The 16171-nt window shown below is 35.5% G+C and overlaps 2 protein-coding genes across 3 annotated transcripts in view; one reads left to right on the top strand and one right to left on the bottom strand.

The window, feature by feature from the left end:
- LOC123499773 (mitochondrial-processing peptidase subunit alpha-like) lies at positions 1-6132 on the top strand. The gene is made up of 12 exons (XM_045248237.1): positions 1-152; positions 855-1075; positions 1179-1258; positions 1537-1616; positions 1818-1920; positions 2024-2116; positions 3333-3505; positions 3595-3703; positions 3942-4153; positions 4696-4861; positions 4982-5114; positions 5653-6132. The coding sequence occupies exons 1-12, from the start codon at positions 118-120 to the stop codon at positions 5826-5828; spliced, it is 1581 nt and encodes a 526-aa protein (XP_045104172.1). The 5' UTR covers positions 1-117; the 3' UTR covers positions 5829-6132.
- A 6100-nt stretch (positions 6133-12232) lies between these two features.
- LOC123500003 (serine/threonine-protein phosphatase PP1-like) overlaps positions 12233-16171 on the bottom strand; it is an 82210-nt gene continuing 78271 nt past the window's right edge. For both annotated transcript variants that reach the window (XM_045248600.1, XM_045248599.1), the window contains exons 7-9: positions 15849-15962; positions 15540-15683; positions 12233-15058 (exon numbers count right to left, since the gene is read on the bottom strand). In XM_045248600.1, coding sequence (XP_045104535.1) covers positions 15026-15058; positions 15540-15683; positions 15849-15962 — 291 coding nt within the window. In that variant the 3' untranslated portion in view covers positions 12233-15025. The remainder of the gene's footprint in view (positions 15059-15539; positions 15684-15848; positions 15963-16171) is intronic.

Raw genomic sequence — 16171 nt, 5'->3', positions numbered from 1 at the left:
GATCACATTTAACAAAAAGCAGAGCCAGGCATTGTTTTGATTATACGGCTGGTCCCTGTCAGCAGCAGCAGCAGTACACATGTCCACCAGTCGTCCGCTCATAAACACACTCCAGTCATGTTCTCCTCGCGTGTTACCCGATCGGTGTTAAGGTAAGCCTTATGTACTTGACTTAGTTTTAGAATTCTGTTTTAAGTGTTAACAGTGAAGAAGCAAACCAGCTTCAGATTCCCACCATTCACCAGTCGTCGGCTTGATTGTTTCGCCTTTGCTGATTTTTTTTCTTTTTGGCCCATGTTTTGATGTGCTTAACCGCCCACTCACCCCCAAAAAAAAAAAAACATACAGATGATATTGGTTAAATTCTTGTCTCTTTTCCTAAGATTAGGACCCACAAAAGAAAAGTTTAATGCTTGATGGTGTTATTGAGGTCGAGATTATGATACACTGGAAATAGTAAGGGAGTGAAGCAGCTCGTCACATCACATGACTAATGTCTTAAAAAGAACATTAACTTAAATTGAAAATGTGAGACGAGAGTACAAATTTCTACAAATGCTACAAATTTCCTATGCAGCTATACATTTAATGTTCAAACCAGCTTCTTGATGTTGGTTAGTTCTGTGTTACCAGAGGAAAAAAGAAATATATACACGGAGTTTTAAGGAGGGGAAGTTAAAGTTTGGGCTTTTTCTGCCATAATTTAAGAACATCTTGCTGGATAAGGTTCATTATCTCCATAGAAATGGAAATTGTGTACATGTTTTATGATTGTGTATTTCTTCATGTAGCAGAGTAATGATAGATGAGAAAAGAATCACCATGTTGCTACATATTATTTTTAAACATTACAGAAGAGGATCCAATGCAGTTGTACGCTTCTGTTCAGGAGAGTCTGGGTCTCATGGGAAGGCACCCATCACAAAGGTGCCTCTGAGTGAAGCAGTTCCTTGGATACCCAAAGCTATCTATGCCTCCCCCTCGGATATTGTCCACGAAACTAAAGTTACAACTTTAGAAAATGGTTTGCGTGTTGCATCTGAACCTAAATTTGGCAACTTTTGTACAGTTGGAGGTGAGTGAGTGAGGTTATTGGCAGGCTTTCTCTTGTAAATGTTATTCAAGAATCTTTAACATTTTTATTAACATTTTTCTGAAATAAATATTTTGATTTTCAGTTGCAATTGACAGTGGAAGCAGGTTTGAAGTGGCACTTCCAAGTGGAATTTCTCATTTTCTTGAGAAACTAGCATATGGGGTGAGGTTCTCAGGATTTTTTTTTGCACTGCATTGGTGGCTTTATCCAAATTGTTTTAATGTGTTTAGTACTAGATTACATATAGAAGGTTTGTTACTTAGATAATGTGAAGCTTAATAAAGTGAGTTGTATCACACTGCTTATACTAATGAGGTTTCCCAGGTTATAGAAAGGCTTGGACTATTTTGTTGCAATGCTATATATTTTACTGTTGTCTAAATTGAGATTAAATTGCTCATCAAAATGTAAATATAAATATATAACTTCGGTATTTACAGAATACCCAACATATGACACGAGAAGCTATTATGGGGACGTTTGAAAAACTTGGTGGTATTTGTGATTGCCAGTCATCAAGGTAACTTATGAGGTGTTCTTGCAGTCTCATTTGAGTGCATTGTTTTTTCCTTGTCTTGCTGTTTTGGAAAACTTCATTTGGATGAAAATTCTTGTTTTCTTTCCTTAGCATAGTGTACATATATTGTAGTTCCTTTTAGCTTATTTCTCTCAAGAGGCACAATATCAATCAGATTAATGTTGTTTTTATGACTTTACATAGGGATACACTGATATATGCGACATCTGTGGAAGCGAGAGGTATGGCAGAAGCAGTCAGGATATTGTCAGAGGTGATTTTAAGACCTCAGCTTCAACAAGAGGAAGTAAGTATCTGAATTTTCTTTTTTTTTTTTTTTTTTTTTTCTTTTTTCATGTATAAGTAGGTGTAATAATTATGGTATTAATAAAATATCTTTGTACCTCCAGATAATAGATGCTCAGATGTCAGTTACATTTGATTTGGAAGATCTTCAATTGCGGCCAGAAAAGGATGTTCTACTCACAGAAATGATTCATGCGGTAAGCTTAACTGTTTGTTCCTCAGGGGCCGTATTCTGCAAACCATCATAGCTAATGATGTGGTCATAGTGAGACAAAATGCCTAATTTTAGACATAAGTGTGTCTATGACAGGCTCTAACTTTGTGATGTACTCATGAGTACTAAGACGATTCACCCTGTTATGGTGCTGCCAAATGGCTGTCATAATTCTTGTCAATGTTGTGGGAACATGGCTGTATATACCATGACATGATCCCCAACAGTTTTTATTATTAATTTAAAGATAAATATCAGTAATGATGACTAAATAATGTCCTTCTTTCATACAGTAATATATTGTTATAAATAAATGCCAGAAAGGGGGCTGCCGTGGTACAGTGGAACCATGTGCGCTTTGGGGTCCAAGGGGTCTCCAAGCGCACAGGTTCGAATCCTGGCCACGGTCTGAGTGTAGGTAGAGCCTCCTTACTCGAGGTAACGGTTCCCTAGTGGTTGGACTTTTAGGTAGAAGATACCCAAAAAGTATCTCGTTTAATCCATAAATTCCTGTGAAAAGCCCATATGGTATAAAAAAAAAAGGTACGATCAGTTTTCCCAAAACTCAAACAAACCGTACCCCATGCATGTGTTGGGCTGTCTGGCGTAATCTTATATTTATTATGTTTCTTTTGCTTGGATAATATGATGTCAAAATAATTTAGATCAAAGAAAATTGTCAAGAACCTATTTTTCTATATATTTAAAATTGAGTGGCAGGAATTTTGTGAGACCTGACGATAACTATGTAGAATACGGTCCCTGGGATATATGCATAGCTAAACATCATTGCAATGATGATGTTGGATTATCGGTTATTTGATAATTATTTTTGTCCGTTTTTTTTTTATTTGTCGGCTTCTCTCACAAATATTGCTATTTCTCAGCTACAGTCCTTTGCATTATAAATTTCACTTTCCAGGAAAACAAACACAAATGAAATTGATAACTAGGGGGAGATCCAATTTGAATATGTAGATAATTTTGAGATATTGAAAACTGGAACTAAATTTTTTTGCTTTTTCATTACAGTTTTCTTGTAAAATTTGATTCTGAAACATTCTAAACAACTCTGAGGAAAACATTATGGGAGAATGGTGCTGAATGTAAATGTAGTATTTTGAAAGTTTTCAACAATTGTTATTATTTTTTTTCTAACTTCAACATAAATTTTATAATGTATTTTGTATGTTCTCCAGGCTGGATTTAGGGACAATACTCTGGGTCTTCCAAAAATCTGTCCTCCTGAAAATATCACAAAAATAGACAGATCAACATTGTTCACCTACCTCAAGCACCACCACACCCCGAAGCGCATGGTGGTGGCTGGTGTAGGAGTTGAACATGAAGCTCTTGTAGAATTTGCACAGAAGTAAGTTTTTGTTTTGATAACTGTGAATTTTTCAATTATTTTCAGATGATGTGAATATCTTTAAAAGAACTGGTATGCTATTTTTTCAGATATTTTGTAGAGATGCCACCCATCTGGGAGACGGATCCAACCCTCTCCAATACTCACAAGCTTTCGATTGACCACTCTGTGGCTCAGTATACAGGTGGACTTATTAAGGTGAGAATTGATATACCAAATGCTTGTATAAGATAAATAATAATAAAAACTTTCTTTTTACGTAAATAAGAAATCTTTTTGGGAATGACTTGTTAGCTGAAGTTTGAGAGGAGTCTATATAAGAAAAGAAAATGGACTGCTAAAAGTTTCTGAGTTTAGGACCATTGAAAGATAAATTTGTGTTACATGTGTCACATACTCAGTAGGATCAAATAATTGTTTGTGCACTATTTTGCAGGAGGAAGCAGATCTCTCTGATGTTTCCATTGGTCCCAACCCACTACCAGAACTTGCTCATATTGTTATTGGTCTGGAGTCTGTGGGGCATCAGCATAAAGACTTTGTTACTCACTGTGTTCTCAACATGATGATGGGAGGTGGTGGCAGCTTCAGTGCTGGCGGACCTGGGAAAGGAATGTACACACGTCTATATACTAATGTACTCAACCGGTATGTGATGGAGGCATTAGTACGACAAATAGCACAACATTTTTGTTAATCTTGGTATTATTGCATTGAAAAATACCATAGCTTTGGGATACAAGTAAATCAGTACCTTGAATCAAGTCATGTTTTTCACTGGTCCATGTGACACAGTGTATTTCTTAAAGTATTATTTACTGATATCCTTGATGAATGATCAACTCTTCAGTAACCAACGTGTGATTCAATAGTCAGTCCATGTGTTGGGAGAGGGCCAGTTGTATGAATGGCTTCTGATTAATTTTCATTTGTGGCAGATGACCAGTGTGATTCAATTAAGCAAGTGTTGAGTTTAGTTATGGAACTTCTGCTGCAGAGAAATAAGGCCTTTTTTATTTTCTTTTGACTTGCCACCTTGATGTAAATTAACAATATCCAGTCATATTGCTTGTAGGACACTGACTTGTATGTGCATACATATATATAATAATTGGGTGTGGACAGCAATCTACAGTGTATCCTTATGACAGCATCTCGGTTCTTGGATTTTGATCAGACAATGTTTTTAGGTATCATTGGATCCATAATGCTACAGCTTACAATCATGCATATGAGGATGCTGGTCTGTTCTGTATCCACGCCTCGGCTCATCCATCTCACCTGGCAGATCTCACCCAAATAATTACTAGAGAACTCTCAGCCATGAATGGTCGCATGAGCAAGGAAGAACTGGAGGTAAGACGCAGAATATTTTGTTTTGCATCATACTTGATTCCTGCATTTTTTTTTAGATGTTACCCTTTTATGTCAGTCATGAGAATAGAGTTCTTTATATTCTCAAATATGATATTTCAGCGTGCCAAAGTACAGCTGCAGTCCATGCTGCTGATGAACTTGGAAAGTCGGCCTGTTGTGTTTGAGGACATTGCACGGCAAGTACTAGCAACAGGAAAAAGACTTCAGCCACAGCACTTCATGGATTTAATAAGTAAGTGGATGATGAAAGACTACTGCCTTTATATTACAGGTTGACCATCAAAACTTCAGAATGCCTGGTTCTAGAACCATCTTGAATCAGCCACTTTGCTGGATTAACGCTAATACACTCCCAGATATGTCTAAAAAAATTAATTATGTGACAGTTATACCAAAGAATGTATTTGAATAAGTTAAACTGTTACTCCCTAAATTAAACAAATATATGCACATCTGTTTCTTTGAATCACTGTCAGCAAAATACTGTTGCATCTTTATATTATATACAGGTAATGATGGCTGATGCTATGCCAAAGTTTCACACAGGTGGTGAAGAGAAATACTGTAGTCCAACTTTTGCAACACTTCCACTTTTCTCTTATTGTTATGGTGTTATGTTTGTATTGTCCCACTATATATTTCCTTTTCATAATTATCTTAAATATAAGAGTGTATGACAGTAAACTTTAGTGTTCCTCCCTTCTTGTGATTTTAACTTGTTTTGCTTTGTTCAGAAATGTAGACTAAAGATTTACTGTTGTCATTTTCAGGGAGAGTGACAGATGATGATGTTATGAAAATTGCTGGAAAGATGCTTCGCTCTAGGCCTTCAGTAGCTGCTCTTGGCACTCTGAAGCGCCTACCCAGGTTGGCTGATATTAATGGTGCTCTCCTTAGTGGGAATAGACTAATAAAACCTCTAAGCAAATTTGCATTTTTCCAATAGACGAACATTTTTTATATTAATAATCATAATGTTTAGTTATCTAATGCCCATTTAACTGTACAAATATAGTTGGTATGTGTTGCTCCTGTTGCTAGGTTGCTTATCTGTAACAAAATTAGATTCTTTGTTCAGGCGAGCATACTGAATTATTTACCATGTTATGTTTTTGTTAGTTTAATGTGTCATAGCCCTCTTCAGAAGAAACAATATGGTACATGTTATTGTTTATTTTATTTGGGACAAATTGGCTGTCAACATAATCTCAAATGTACAGTAGTTTTTGAAAATAAAAGAAAGTATTTGATGAATGATTTCAACCTGTTTGCTTTACAGATGATTCTCATTTTTGTGTGGAGGTTGGCTGCTTCCTTGTGTTGTTTTATTGTCATTTTCTTGGTACAAGTTATTAGGAACATGCATCAAATGTAGATATATAAAGTGGTAGATTCTTTCATCAGAATCATGACCACAATGATTGTAACAAAACTATGGTCTGCTACCATATCATAGTTTACACTGGTAGGTAGACTGTTGTGACTGAAATATCTCAGTGTAGAAATAAATTTAGTAGTACATAGAGGTATGAGTACTGCCAACTTATCACCACACTTACTATGTGGTACGAACACGTACAAATAGAGTGATAGAGTGAAGTTAGGAGTGATGCCATGGATAGAGACATTCTTTCATTAATTTCTGCAGATAGTATGTGTACTTTTTTTTATTGTCAGGCAGAGCAGCTGGGAAATGGTAGGATTATTGCAGCCACTCGTGGATGACAAAGACTAATGCCTTGGTTACATTAGTGACAACTGATGTTCAGTGTCTGGGAATTAATCACCAGCAGGTTTTTACACAAGGTGTTACCTCACCATAGCTATCCTGATCTAGGGTACACAATAAGCAGGGATTTCTCTGTTAACCACAGTGGACCTTAAGGTGCGTCCACACAATCGAAGAATGTTCGATGGACAAAATCGTTACCATATCACAGGAGAAGCAGGATGACATCATAAGCGGTGAAACGATGGAAGTTGATCTGGCAACAAACAGTGGTACCAGGTGAGGTTGTTTACCACCGTTTCAACTCTGCTCACAGGGCAAAGACCGGTGGACAATGTTCGAAGGTGATGTCCGTTGGTAACTCAGGCATTTAAGTCAGTGTGTGGCCTTGGACGACTGGTGCAGTACATCACTACCATGGTACACAAGAAAAATAACAAGGCCAAAAAAATTGCACTATGCAGCATGAGCCTTTCCGCTTTCCACTGGTAATTGGTAACAATTTTGTCCGTCAAACATTGTTCGATCGTGTGGACGCACCTTGAGATCTATGAGGAATTGAATTTAAGAAGGAATGTTCCTTTAAGAACTACCCAGACAAGGCTGTCCCACCATCCAGGTAGCACTGAGAGGCAAAAGCTCTCTACAATCACCTGTTGCTAAAGCTAAGCTCAGTGTTCTTTACTATTCATCCACTGAAAAACATTTCCATAAGAAATACAGAAGTATGTACCAATTAATCAAAGCTGCTGCTAAGAAAACCCTATTGCCACTTGGAGAGTGGTATTGGAATCATTGAGTCTGTAGTAGATGAGTAATCACAGGTTATTAAGTGTTAAGTCACTTGGAGGTGTAAAAGAAATTTATGGATAAAGATAAGCAGATAAAAGTTAGCATGTTTTATACATGGACTGCCATAAGCAAGCCTGTTAATTTCTTTGCTTCTACTATCAGTTCTTATGCCAGTGCATTTTAAGCTCATCTCCATCACCTTTAGAATATAGAGGATAGGAAAGATCTATAAGTTGGTATGTCATGAAACTAATGATACCAACCATCATGACAAAAAAAAAGAAAAACACTTCTGTCTTTTTATGTACCAAAAAACAATTTAGAATTTCTCCTGATCTTGTACAAAATTTAAGCTATAAAGCCCTGCTTCTTTTCCTCATTGCCTTTTTGCTTGTCCTTTTAAAATCAACATACATGTTAAATTACTGAAAAATATGCATTGATCTATTTACTTTTTCTGTTTATATATATATATATATATATATATTTTTTTTTTTTTTTTACATTACAAGGGCACTGGCCAAGGGCAAACAAAGTGTTGGAAAAAAAAAAAATCCCGCTGGTTGCCAGGCCCTGTTAAGAGGAAAGTAGAAAGAGAAAAAACAAAAAAATCTAAAAGGAGGGTCCAGTTAACGTAAGAGGTGTCTTGACACTCCTCTTTTGAAAGAGTTTAAGTCATAGGCAGGTGGAAATACAGACACAGGTAGAGAGTTCCAGAGTTTACCAGTGTAGGGAATGAAGGAGTGAAGATACTGGTTAACTCTTGCATTAGGAAGATGGACAGAATAGGGATGAGAAGAAGTAGAGAGTCTTGTGCAGCGAGGCCGCAGGAGGGGAAGGCATGCAGTTAGCAAGTTCAGAAGAGCAGACAGCATGAAAACAGCGGTAGAAGACAGATAAAGATGCAACATTGCGGCGGTGACTTAAAGAATCAAGACAGTCAGTTAGAGGAGAAGAGTTGATAAGACGAAAAGCTTTAGATTCCACCTTGTTTAGTAAAGCTGTGTGTGGATCCCCAGACATGAGAGCCATACTCCATACACGGGCGGATAAGGCCCTTGTACAGAGCAAGCAGCTGGGAGGGAGAGAAAATGGACGAAGACGCCATAGGACACCTAACTTCTTGGAAGCTGATTTAGCAAGAGTAGAGATGTGAAATTTCCAGTTTAGATTTTTAGTGAAGGATAGACCGAGTGTGTTTAATGTAGAGGAGAGGGAAGTTGAGTGTTATTGAAGAAGAGAGGATAGTTGTCTGGAAGGTTATGTCGAGTAGATAGTTGTAGAAATTGAGTTTTGAGGCATTGAACAAAACCAGGTTTTCTCTGCCCCAATCAGAAACAAGTGAAAGATCAGAAGTTAGGCGTCCTATAGCATCTCGCCTTGAGTCATTTAATTGTTGTTGGGTTGGGCGTCTGTTGAACGCTGTTGAATAATGCAGGGTGGTATCATCAGCATAGGAGTGGATAGGGCATTGAGTCAGATTTAGGAGATCATTGATGAATAATAGAAAGAGAGTGGGTGATAGGACAGAACCCTGTGGAACACCACTGTTGATAGTTTTAGGGAAGAACAGTGACCGTCTACTACAGCAGCAATAGAACGATCGGAAAGGAAACTGGAGATGAAGGTACAGAGAGAAGGATAGAATCCGTAGGAGGGTAGTTTAGAAATTAAAGATTTGTGCCAGACTCTATCGAAGGCTTTCGATATGTCAAGGCCGACAGCAAAGGTTTCACCGAAGTCCCTAAAGAGGATGACCAAGATTCAGTTAGGAAAGTAAGAAGATCACCAGTAGATCTGCCTTTACGGAAACCATACTGGCAATCAGAGAGAAGGTTGTGAGCTGATAGATGCCTCATTATCTTCCTATTAAGGATAGACTCAAAGGCTTTAGAAAGGCAGGAAATCAAAGCTATAGGGCGGTAGTTAGAAGGATTGGAGTGGTCACCTTTTTAGGGACAGGTTGAATGTGAGCAAACTTCCAGCAAGAAGGATAAATAGAAGTAGAGAGACACAGATGAAAGAGTTTGACCAGGCAGTGAGCGAGTTCGGAAGCACAGTTTTGAGAACAACAGGAGGGACTCCATCCGGACCGTAAGCCTTCCGAGAATCAAGGCCAGAGAGGGCCAGGAAAACGTCTTTATAAAGAATTTTAATTTTAGGGATGAAGTAGTCAGAGGGTGGAGGAGTAGGAGGAATATGCCCAGAATCATATATATATATATATATATATATATATATATATATATATATATATATATATATATATATATATATATATATATATATATATATAGATAGATAGATAGATAGATAGATAGATAGATATAGATATAGATATATATTAATGTTAGTAGGCAAGAAAATTTTGTGCTGTAAGGTGAATGTTACAGTTAAACTAATGTTGATAAGAAACACTTGACTTTGTTGTTCCCTCATAAAAATGAACATGCAAAAAAACTGTAAATAGGATGAAACATACCTATGATTCAGCACCACACATATTAGGAAAAACTAGAGGAAGTGACACCACCAACATATCAAAATGAAAAGAGAGAGGAGGAGACCAAATTACAATGTTTAGATTAGTTGAATAGTTATAAGTATTAGAGAAATTGTTTAATGAATATCATAAAGAAAAAGAGTAAAGGGAAGAAAGTATAAATAACAAAAATTTACTACTTCTTTCTTAATAAGTATAAATATATATGTTTCTAATGGAATAGTAGAAGTGATTATGACAAACAGTACATAACAGCAGAAGGAAATACATACCAGATAAATCTAGATATGGAAATAAGACAGTTGTAGCTAAGGCTCCATGTATCCTCCTGCACATCTGAAATGGAATATTCTTTTAAGAATATAAGTTGAAAAGACATTTAGATTCTAACTTTACAAACAAATGTGATTGTTATTTTTATTTTGCACATGAGATGACAGTGTTGGCAATGACACTTGGTTAAAATTTTCATGTGCTGCAGTAATCACATATCTTTTTAACAATTACTTTGCTAGTGTCACAGTGTAGCTACACTTATCAAGATTTTCCTGGCAAGAAAGAATTCCACATTTAATAAAAGGTACAGAAGAAATATGAAAGTCCAGGCATGGTGCTGTGCTAGACTACAGACCTGCCTATAACTTACAATTTCTTTCTAATTTATTGATTTATTTCTTATGTAGAAGGTGCACTTGCCAAGAGCAGCAAAATTATTGTTTAAAAAAGAGGCCCAGTGAGGTGCCAGTCTTTGAACAAGGTCCAAAGCTGTCGTCAAAGATTGAGGGATCAGTGTTTTGAAACCTCTCTCTTGAAAGGGTCCAAGTCATGAGGAAGAGATATAGAAGCAGAATGAAAGATCCAGAGTTTACTAGAGAATACTGGCTAACTCATGCATTATTGAGGTAGACAGAATAGAGTGAGAGAAAAAGAAAAATCTTATGCAGTGAGGCCCTAGAAGGAGGGAAGAAATGCAATTAGCATAATTAGATCTGGTGGAAGACACCACTCCTTGTTTCTGGAGGAGACCACTAGATATCTCAATCATGATTATCAGTGAAGTGTGAATGTTTTTAGTTGGTAAGGTGACACAAATAAGAGTAGCTAAGACAATATATTACATCTATCACTGTAGGACTAATAAAAAGAACTACAAAAGGGGTTCCTGTTCAGTCAGTCCCTTTGCTATGTTCCTTTTAGTTGTCTTCTACAACAGCTTGTGAATATGGAAACATATACTACTACTGGTTGGCTGGCTATATAGTGAATTCTCTAGGCTGGCTGCACTACACATAGTATGCATGGATCCAAGTCCTTATACCCTAAAAACTTACTTTTTAAAATTTTTAAAGGAATGAATCCCAGACTCAATGAATAAAGTAAATTTTGCACATTGACAATTACAGTATTCTTGTAAGTTAATGTGAGTGAAAGGAATGATAATATCATTGACTGCTTTTGTATTTGCATCATTAATTCATTAAATGGAGTCTGAATTATGTGTAATTTGTATTCTGTTTTGAGCAGTGCAATACTTGTGCATTGAAAGCATAATGCACTATGTCAGTGAATATGAATTCAGCTGTGTCTTGTATATTTTCACTTTCATGATCTTAGTAATCATCCATTTTAAAAAGGTTAAACATAAACACTTGAAAAAATGCACACAATAATATTAAGAAAAATAAAAACACACTTCTGGTGACTATTTCACAGTGAATTGCCTAAAATAGGAGGGAAGTGTGACCCTGAGACTCTTACTTGTTAAAATACACATCATGGTTTACCATCACCAATCAGTGTTTTATAATCAGCCTGCAACAGCTCACCATCATCAATCCAAGGCCAGTGATTATAACACCAGCCATCAAGGCTGTTTTTTTAGACTTTTGATGATTAGAATGCAGATTTGCTTGATCTGATATACTATATAATTATAGTATCAGTCCTACTAACCATTATCATTATCATTCCTAACGCTGCCTTGGGTAACCACTGAAGAGGAAAATACTATATTGGGAATACAGAATACTTACTGAGTTGAACTGAAAATATATAGTTTTACTTACAAGTGAGCTGTTATGAAATTATATACTTTATCCAAGAAACATAAGTGTCTTAGATTCTTGGGTGAAAATTCTGATACAATTGTGAATCCTCCAAACTGGAAAATGGAAGATTGGAGAAATAGAGAATAGGTTTCCAATTATTCCCAGAAGATATAGAGAGAGACTAAAATGGTTGCCCAAAGTGTTGAAATACAAAATACAGCCTTTAGTTTTACCAGAAAAGTACACCATTTATATTTTGTCATCAAGAAAAGAGTATGCATGTAAAACTTGATTTATTAAGTTGTCGTACAGGAAGGAATACAGTATTGTTCCTATTTTATTCTAACAAGATGCTACTGGTATATCATGAAGTAATAACAAATATCATAAACCTTTTGGTGATAATATCTGAGCTTACTGAATCATAGTGCTAAATAAAGCAAATAGCTCTTTTGTGTTTTGATGAAAAGCAGAACTTTTTTTTTTTTTTTCAGTAACTATGATCTTGTTTTTCATTTGACATGTATGTGTTTCAAAACATTTGTAAGTGAATCAATATATGGCCCAAAAGGTGTTACTTTTAACTTATAGTAATATCATATAATAAGTGTCATGTGCATTTTGTATGTGAGTAAAAGGTGATTGTGCAAGGTTTCTAGTATTTGTTAATGATTTTATAAACTTGTAGTTTTTAAAATATATTGGTTTTCCAGATGCAATTTTCACAATTTCTATAAATTCTCAGTGTTTCCAGCTGTGTCTTTTCATGAGCTCTCGAAAAATACAGATAAATTTACCATCCCTTAAAATAATTAACACTGATGTGAAAACTGGTTACTTGTGAATCAGTAACACAGTGAAATGAAAAGAGAAAGATAATAGAACTAATCTAAGTTAACTTGAATAAAAGTGATCATAATTCACAAGGCAACATGTTAACTTTGAATTCAAAGTGTCATATGGTGTAATGATAATGAATGAACTGTATATTGATAAATACAGAGATATTGGTTATACATACATCTGATGATGCACCAAAGTGTATCATCAGATAGAGAATATTCAGAGAATGAAAATAGTCTGATGAAGCAACTCTTATGCTCTGGCATCGGCTTCTATAAAAACTGTTATCAGTGGATTTTGACTTTAAATCTTATATTGATGTTGACATGCATATAAAGAGCTAAACAATGGTACTGAATTTTCAGTAATGTTGGATGCTTTGTAATTAACATAACTTTCTTCTTTGGATAATGTAGTGTTTATGTAGTACATGTTTTAGGTAAATCTCCTGAGCTCAACAATAATAGGACTTGGTACAATAGTACACTTGGAAATTCTATGAAATTACTGAAGGCAAACAGGAACATCTTCATCTAAAAGATAATATAAATAAGTTTAAGACCTTCTCAGCTTAAAAAAAGATAACCCATCCCAACAGGAAGGTAAACATTGGATCTAAATATAATTTGCCACACCTCTACTTAGTAGTATAGGACAAAGGTAGTTGTTGTATGGCAGAACTGAATGAGTATTTACTTGTTTACTTATTTATTTTTCTCATCTCTCCAAAAAGGTAGAGGTAGCAGACAACTCCACAGTAGTGAAAGAGATGTGTTTTTTTCTTCCTTCACAGGAAGTGCAGTGTAATGAAGCCTGATACACATGTCCTTAACAATAACAGGAATTTTTGTTTTCTAGTTTTCATGTATGTTGATCATCACAATGGACAAACATAGAAATTCTTACTTAGAAATACATACATAAATTAAACTAATAAACACAAGCATAACTGTTCACACAAGCATAAGTGTTCTTGTCTTTCCATTCTGCTATATGCATGATCTCATGCAGACTCCTTCCATAGACCTCAGTAATGAGCAGTAACCATCAACCATATTTAGAGTATCAATCTGTTGTAGATTGGAGTAAAGTACATATAACTTTTAAATGGCATATTTAGTTAGAAATTGCTTGCTGCTGGTCATTATATAACAATGGCATTGCAATAAGACTGGAACAATGGCTTTCAGGCTGATCTATCCATGGTAGCTATGTATGGGTCATCCCAATGCATGTGGCTTTTAAGACAGGTAATTCAAATACACCAATGAGAAATATTTTATTGTATGATCATTGATTAAAGTAGATGTAGATCACATCCCTATAGAGATAGAATAATTTTACAATCACAATAACAAAAAAATTCAGATATAATGTAGGTGCTTTTTGATACAAAATGTGTATTGAATGTACTGTTACTGGTTGGCTAATAAATGTAAACAATTTCAAATTGTGATTCTATATAAACAATACACAATAATAATTTTCATTTTGCATTATTTCACTCGGCTTTTGGGACGACCCACTAGTACTCACTGCATTCAAAGGAGTTAGGGAGTATCATCTGAACTATAAAACAGTTCAGTCATGCAGACATAATGCTTAGCTTTCACACTGGTTTGCTAAGTTGCTTTTTGGAGGGACTTTTAATAATGGTCTCTCTAATTTATCCTTCTATCTGAACATTCATATAAATACATTCAGGACAAAGATAAAACAGATTTAAAGTTAAAACTTTAAATTACTGACCAGCTATATGGAAACTTATAAATCTTTGGTTTATATCAGTCTACTCCACATAAAAGATGAACATCCTCCAAGACTGAAAATATGTCTACAAAAAAGGATACTGACTCTTTGTGTCAGTATAATTAAAAAAAGACGAGCCACAGGATGTTAATGACGTGGTCCTAATGAAAGCTGTGACATGTGCTGTCTTCATAACAGCCATGCCCACCCAAACTAAAGTTGTAGTGCTACTGGAAAAAAAACAAAGAAAAGAAATGGAGTAGCAGAGGCAACAAAAGCTTCACATAATCCATAATAAAAGAGCTGTTATTGAAATTTAACAATCAGTTAATATCTGGAGGATATAGAGAGCTCCAGCTTTCCACATATGTGTTATGCTGGAGTTATCTACCGGAAGTGCCGTTGTCATGCTGTCATGTAGAACACTCGACAAACGACAGCCACAAATAGAATGATCACTCTAATAAGGCTTCCATCACTCATTTCTTAATGTAAGTGCGTCGACGATCGGGCTGTTGAGGAGAAGCAAACGGATCACATCAGTTTATGATAAAATCTAAAATATGGAAAAAAGTTTGTAAATTATGTTGGTGATTTTAATTGTTTGATTATATGCAAAGCTATCATGCCACATACATATTATGGCAAATATCTTATGAAAGCATGATCATCTTTTTTCTAAATAACTTTTTCAAACTGAAATGAAATTCAGTTTTGTAAGACATAATATTATAAAAGATTTATATTCACATTCTAATCTCATAAATGGCCCTTAGTGGAAAAAGAAACCACCTCATAAGGTGATCATATATATGCAGAAATATTATTCATGAAATACAAAGCCTTTCATTTTGAAAAAAAAAAAAAAAAAAAAAAAAAGTTTCAAGTAGGCTATGATGCAATCACTCTCTTGAAGCTTTTGACTAAACAGAAACAGAAACTTCTTTCATTTCCATTGTACAATCATCAGAGTGAGGTGTGATGGATACTCACAGGTAAGATGTTGAACCAGCAGGTGAGGTCTTCACTAACACCCATCACTGCCCCTGCATTGTCAAACTCCCCACAGTAGTTAGCAGCACTAAACAATGTTACTAATGATCTCTTCTCAAAAAACTGATAGCCGTCCTCAACCACCTAAGATGAAGACAGTAAATGTTATGTGATGATATGATAACAAATAATTGTATCATACATGTATCTTTCCAAATGTATTGTTGCTACACAAATAAGCAGCAAACTGTCAATTACAGTAATGACTATTCATAATAGCATTCAAGAACCAAATCACTTTGTACATACCTGATGGGCACGCACAACCAGGCTTAGGTTATGGTGTTCAAGGAATGCTCTGAGCACATCCCCTCCAAAAGTCCAGGATACCCCACGGTCATTGGGTGCCCAACCACGCACATCCTGAGGTAAAGTACAAGTCATGTACTAGGAGTGCAAGTCAAAGATACAGTATTTAGAAAATCTGATAATCAGCACTAAGATATTCTGTTAAGACCATAAAAATTATGCAGTGTATCTTTTAAGTAGCATATACATATATCTAAAAATACATGAGGGCTGATTATTATTCATTATGACTGCAATACTACAAAATGAGTAGGTTTGTCAGG

This window comes from Portunus trituberculatus, chromosome 50 (genome assembly GCF_017591435.1).
Source record: "Portunus trituberculatus isolate SZX2019 chromosome 50, ASM1759143v1, whole genome shotgun sequence".
NCBI classification, from domain to species: Eukaryota; Metazoa; Arthropoda; class Malacostraca; order Decapoda; family Portunidae; genus Portunus; species Portunus trituberculatus.
The sequence above is the reverse complement of the archived record's forward strand: the minus strand, read 5'-3'. Positions and strand labels throughout refer to the sequence as shown.

What these genes read in the sequence shown, in the direction of transcription:
- LOC123499773 (XM_045248237.1), top strand. Translation starts at nt 118, where the DNA reads ATGTTCTCCTCGCGTGTTACCCGATCGGTGTTAAG. An exon ending in GTTACCCGATCGGTGTTAAG is followed by an intron (nt 153 to 854) that starts GTAAGCCTTATG and finishes TAAACATTACAG; the next exon opens with AAGAGGATCCAATGCAGTTG. An exon ending in TATACTAATGTACTCAACCG is followed by an intron (nt 4,154 to 4,695) that starts GTATGTGATGGA and finishes CAATGTTTTTAG; the next exon opens with GTATCATTGGATCCATAATG.